The sequence below is a fragment of the Atta colombica genome, unplaced genomic scaffold (assembly GCF_001594045.1).
Source record: "Atta colombica isolate Treedump-2 unplaced genomic scaffold, Acol1.0 scaffold127, whole genome shotgun sequence".
NCBI classification, from domain to species: domain Eukaryota; kingdom Metazoa; phylum Arthropoda; class Insecta; order Hymenoptera; family Formicidae; genus Atta; species Atta colombica.
In genome coordinates this window covers 316,430-323,000 of record NW_017259214.1, presented here as the reverse complement: position 1 = coordinate 323,000, position 6,571 = coordinate 316,430, and the positions used below count along the sequence as shown (strand labels likewise).

Sequence of the window (6,571 nt, the reverse complement as noted above, 5' to 3'; positions counted from 1 at the left end):
ATATATATATATATATGTACATATTATAAAATATAATTTTCAATTCAGTAAGTAATTGCGTGACGAAGTGGATAATAAGGAAATATATACGCCTCGTTATTCATTTGCCACAAAGTAATTTTTGTTTTTTAAATATAGTAAAAAATTAAATTGACCTCGAGATTAATTTAATGCTGATTTAATTATGCGCTTTCACGCGCTTAATTTACATATTTACGTTTGGATATATCTGACCTGCTTAATATTGTATATGAATAAAATATTAAATTTGGTATTATTAAATTGAAACTGACCAAATTATACAATACATTAACAAAAGGAATTGAATTAATTTCTCTCTCCCTGTCTTTCTCTCCTATATAATAAGCAAATGACTTTTAATCTAAACAATCAGCGACACACGTCGTGGACTTTGTAGAATTACGTCAAATGCTAGAAACTGTATGACTCATCTCTAGTTACGTGCCTCACTCATTGCTATCTATAAATCTACGCAAAGGTATACCTATTGCACTCTATTTCGTCATTCTGAATCACACAAGGGTCCTTTTAATACGAATCGCGAATTTCAAGAATCATTACATCGCAAATAATTAATAGATAAGCTCTCTATTTCTACCGGTTTAAATAATAATTTGTATAATGATACGTGCGCCCCTTTCCCTTTGAAGTTGAGTGGAATTATGTCGTGAGATGCGCTGTTTGCTCCCAGAAACAATGCCTCGAGGACAAAGTGGCTTGAACAAAACATCGCAACGAGATATTTCGTGGAATATTTCGTGCACGATGTGGTACAATTTGTTACCAAGGAATTCCGAGCGGAATCGTATTGTCAAAGTACAGGCGATAAAGAGAGAGAGGGAGAGGAAGAGAAAGAGAGAGGGAGAGAGAGGGAGGGGGGGAGAAAAAGAGAGAGAGAGAGAGAGAGAGAGAGAGAGAGAGAGAGATGATTAGATCACAGACATGTTCATGATGAGTCGCGACACAAGGCGAGAAACTTGTCCGTAAAGCTTTCTAGTATTTAGACATACTAAATATAGCACGGATTCAGCTATAAATCCCAGGCCGGTCTCTCTCACAGCCGTTGCGACGTTTTCTTCGGATGAACGCGTCGCTCGGCGATGAAGATAGTTTTGGATATCCGCGGCGATGGATATATGAGACGTAAAGCATTAAGGGTCCTCTACATAGAAGTCGTAGAAGGTGGAGTCATGGAAAACTGACAAATTCTAATCGAGTATTCTCCTTATATTTGATTGATTTCCTACGATTTAAGACCATCTCACGATCATCTACGACTATGTAGAGGATTCTTTAAATACCTTTGTGACACGTACTTTCAATGATTCATCATATCAGGAGAGCAAATGCAAAAATAAAAAGTCAGTTTTATATGATATATTAATTATTCTTAATATATCATATTGAACTGACTCTTTGGATATCATCAATATAAAATAGCGAAAAAATATTGTTTTAATAAAATAAACGCTGATAAAATAAATAGGAGTATATAAAGTGACTCAAATGAGAATATATTAATTTATAAATAAAAAAAATATAGACTATTTTAATAAAATATTTTAATAGAAAAAATTAAAATTAATGTAGACATATTTTCATATACGTAAATAAAATGTATTTATATATTTATATATTTTTAGCTGTATAAATACTTGTAAACTTCTTTTAATTACGTCATTATTTTCGATTTCTATGTTCATCCAGTAAAAGGACTTACCTTGAGATTTAGTCGTTTACAAGGATTTTAAACAAATATTTTAACGTGGCCACATCGATATCGAAAGAGGTGGCCATCTATTCCAGAATTATCCTATCGGCTGAGACTTGGTCAAAGGGCCATCGTGCTTTTCGCGCGGCGCGGATTAGCGTTACGATCGATAGAGAGCCACGGATTTATAGAATGGATTAGTCAAATCAATCAAGATGACTTTCAAACGCAGCTTTTGCGTTCCGCGGCAAGAAAATTGTTCGAAAAGCTAATGCGTTTTGTTAAATCACGAAGAATTGTCCACCGTAATAGTAGTTCCCATCAACGAACGATTTATTGTGCACGATAGCGGGGATTACAGGAAAACATCGACCGCTCGTATCGTAACGTGAACGATACTATTGTAGTGTTATCTATTGATTTCTATCGCGAATAATTGTTGTGTTACCACGTGCGATCTGCGTCCAATTTATATGAGGATTTACCGATTCCGGTAGAGAAACTTGAAAAGAGTGAAATAAATGTGCCTTTAGATAATGTGTCCCACAATTTTTCACCGTAATCATGTTTGCCTCATGTGAATGATTTATCTCCCATTGTTATCTTCGTTGTACAATCAATAATATGAGTATCGTGAGAGTTAAGAATAGGATTTAATTGTGATCTAAAAAGGATATTTATAATCAATTTGTTGCTGAGATAAAATATCTTTAATCCAAGAATAAGAGCGCGGAATGAAATAATTTTTCTTTTTGTTTGGGAAAATATGAAAACCGAAGATATAATCGCGTGAATTTCTCAGGTGAATTAATCTTATTATTCCATTAACGTAACAAATTTTTTCGGCCGCTCCCAACGCTGCTCGCAATTGAAAGAAATAAATGGGCAGATTTTCTGCAGAGAATACCGCGACTGATAGGTAGCATCAAGATCGGTAGGAAGGCTGCACCCGAAATAATCGAGTTCTTTTCATTCGGCAGCATTTATCTTTTTATTGCACCCACGGCGCAATCGAAAACCCGCGCCACTATGTATTATCCTTCCTGAATCGGGGGAGAAAGCTGCACGACTCCCAACGCATTGTACACATTGCCTCTGTTGGCGGATTTGCACTGTCAAAGGTATAATTGCGTTGTTTGATACTGATGGATTCTCGAATTACTTGGAATATCCTGTTTTTTTTCCCTGATGAGAACGCATGGAAACATCAACTTTCCGTATCTGCTGAGTCTCCTGATTTTTTCTCCCCTTTCTATATAATATTTAATCTATTTTTTTTTGTAGCATTACATTTCATCCGAAATTCTATTTTATATTAAATATTTATATTTAATATAAAGCCAAATCTTCGCCGGATAAAGGCGTCAATTTAATTTATTATTTATGATGTGTGTCAACAATTTGTATTTGTAACGTGTATTTAAAAAGATATAATGTAATTGTATTTAAAAAGGTATAATGCACAAAAGATAATTGTAATAAATAATTATCTTTTGTAAACTGATTTAAAGTAATACAAAGTAATAAAGTGGCTCGCGCAATTCATCTTCCTCCTCATTTATATTTAAACGCTAAAATTATTTTCACTGTAATGTGAACTCAAAATTAAATATTACATCCTCGAGAACGTTTTCGTTAGAGTGCACATTGCTTCGTGCTTGTGAATGCATCGCGGCATTAGCTTATGAATAATTACAATTTATAGAATACTCATCGCGATGCACTCGCGGTCGACCGTTGCGATCGAAAGAGTCTCTCTCTCTCTCTTTCTCTCCTCTGTATCATACCCTCTCATGAACCCCGACCTTTTGTCGCAGGTCACGGAAGGAGCTTCATAGCAGCCCAGTGCCGTAGCATGCCGGCGAGCTGCAGCGCGTGGTGGTGCGTCTCTGAGACACCGCGTCGATCGGCGTCGATCGCCGCCATCTGCGTGGCTAGGCACCAATCCCTGGAGCGTCGTCGTAGGAGAAAAAGAAGAACGTGTGATCATCGTCGTAGCACAGGAAGCACGGAGCTCGATACCAGTGACCGATGAGCGCGGGGGGGGATGGGGGCTCGGTCTTGGGCCCATCTGCTCGGCTGCCGGGGGCCCAGCCGATTGCCGCGACCCCCTACATCGCAATCCCCCCCAACGCCGGCCAGCAACCTAACGTCGGTGGTGCGATGGATGCAACGCAATTGGCGAACATGCAGCCGCCGCCATCGCAGATGGGCCCCGGGGCCGCCGGCGCTGTCTCCAAATCGGCCCAGAAGAAACCCGTCAGACGGGGGGCTAAACCGCCACCTGATAGACCCGTTCGGGCGCTCTTCTGTCTGGCCCTCACGAACCCTGTTAGGAAGCTATGTATCAAGGTCGTCGAATGGAAGTATCCTTTTTGCTCTCGCATACTTCTTTAGCATTTAACAAGATAGTTACCGGCTTCTGATGACGGAGAATTAAATATCAAAGTTCAGAAATCATATCTGAACAGATATCAATGATATTTGTGAACTCGACATTAATAATGCAGTTGATATTAAACTGTTTCTCTTCTTCACATTGACCCTAATTTCATATTCAATATGATGTTGATCAATATTGGCGACACAATCTGCAACAAAAGGGTTAATGCACGAATGACCAACCTTTATTAGTTTCCTTAATTAACTTGGTTTTATGAATATCATTCTGCAGAGCCTTTGAATATCTCATCCTTATGACGATATTTGCAAACTGCGTCGCGTTGGCTGTTTATACGCCGTATCCTTGTAGCGATTCTAATCTGACCAACCAATATTTGGTGAGTATTTAGTATACTTGCATTTAATTATACTGTTCTTTAATTGTTCAGCCACTTAAGTTTAAATATCTATATAAAATTATGTCGCTATCTTATTTCAAAAGTGATACAACTCAAAAGTGAACTCAAATGTTGGAATTATCATGAATGAATTAGATAATAATTACTCTACCAATCATCAAAAGTAAACTAACTTTATTTCATAATCTGTAAATAAAAATTTGTAAATAATAAATTTGTGTCGTTCTCTTAAAGTTTTTAAAGAAACTACAATACTTTTTACAAGAGTTATTTTACAAGAGTAACTACAATACTTTTTACATTTTTGAGTTGTATCATTTTTGTAAATAAAAAGAAGAATTTTCTACAAAGAATATATATTTAGAATTAAGAATCTTTATTATACTAATATATAATACTATTAATCAAAATAATTAATTTCTAAATGTTTCGATCATTTTAATATGATCATCTTCAATGGTTTACATAAAAATTACAATACATAAACAGTTGCAATTCTCTTTAGCTAATCTTATTACATTATTGATTTGTTTAACGGCCATCCTCATTAGAAATCCTTGCACATACTGTTTGATATTTTTAATTTAATTAATAGTATTGTATAATATTAATAGTATTGTATTAGCATAATAGATCCAGCGTGATTTTGCTAGTCTCAATCTTTCAAGTTGAATTATATTTATTTAAAATTATTGATTATTGTGAATTCTCAATTCGTAGAATTAAGAAATTTTGGTAATTAAAATTTGAAGAAAAAAATTGTCTATTTTGAATTTAATTATTTTAGTTAGTCAAGAAAAATATAAACTGTTGGTGATATTTCGAATTATATCACTTTACAAATGATATCATTTCTTCTATATATATATATAGAAAGAATAACATAATTTCTTTCCTTAATAAAAGCAAATTTAATAATGCCTATGTACATTATTTTAACATCTATATATACAAAAATAGAAATTTTGAAAAGGACTAAAAATAATCGAGCGAATAGCAATCATCTCGTTATGAATGGCACCGCCGGGAATCCTTTTGTGCGACTTCGTCGAATGTGAAATAAAGCAATTTTACTGATTATAACATATGTATGCGCAAGCGTATATGTGTCTAACTAAATCGAAGGGTGCCTCTTGCAACAATAAGAGTGGTGGTTCCGTTCAACGAACCACACGAACTTCTATCGAATTATCGATTCCGAGACGGCATGTAGGGTTGGTGGCATGAAACTTATTCGAGCTGAAAGTTCAATAATTGTTCAATCTTGCTCAACATCGGCGTGTATGCTGCCCCGGCGTACTATAATCACGGAAAATTCACATGTAGGCCGCTTTAGCGTGAGAATCAATTGAGGCTACACCCCGCGGCGTCGGACATTTCAAAAGTTATTTGTAATTACGAACATTCGGAAACTGCGCTCGAGCTTATTCACAGAGATAAGACTTGCACAGGTTTGGTTCAAACCTCTATAGAACTTATATGTAGGGATTATTCATTCGCCTGTGTGCACAGAGAGGCTACTCGATAACAAGTCGAAATTCAGTTTTGCGTCATATTATGCTAAAGTAGGATCGCGCCGTTGTCGTGCTTTGCCAAAGGGTGTGACTTCGTTTTACGTCACTCAAAGGACATTCCTTGCGCTAATTAATACCGGGAGGAAACTTTACTGAGATTAGGCCAACGGGAAATTCGCGCAAAGCTACCTGTGTAAACGCAAAGTCAATTATAACAGCTTAACGATTGTTAATTATAGAATGTAAAAATATTGATTTTTTACAAATCTTTTAATTTAAAAATAGGATTTCATCTCTTTTATCGGGATTGAGAATTCTACTTACAAAATGATGAAGTAGAAAATATAAAAAGTGTTTTGAAATTAGAGTAAATAATAAACGATATTACATCCGAGATAGCATGTTGCATGCAATGTATGATGTTCAAACCCATAATAATTATAAGCAGATCAAATTTCTTTCATAAGAATTATTTGTTAGGTATTTATCGTATTGAAATTTTGTAGAATTATATATATATATAT

General features: G+C 35.4%; 1 protein-coding gene across 5 annotated transcripts in view; it reads left to right on the top strand.

The window, feature by feature from the left end:
- LOC108684214 (muscle calcium channel subunit alpha-1) overlaps positions 1-6,571 on the top strand; it is a 67,890-nt gene that overhangs the window by 14,519 nt on the left and 46,800 nt on the right. For 4 of the 5 annotated variants that reach the window (XM_018188414.1, XM_018188418.1, XM_018188416.1 and 1 more), the window contains exons 2-3: positions 3,550-4,098; positions 4,407-4,512. In XM_018188414.1, coding sequence (XP_018043903.1) covers positions 3,764-4,098; positions 4,407-4,512 — 441 coding nt within the window. In that variant the 5' untranslated portion in view covers positions 3,550-3,763. Of the gene's footprint in view, positions 1-3,549; positions 4,099-4,406; positions 4,513-6,571 lie in introns of those variants that run through there. The other variant, XM_018188415.1, reaches the window with a different exon arrangement.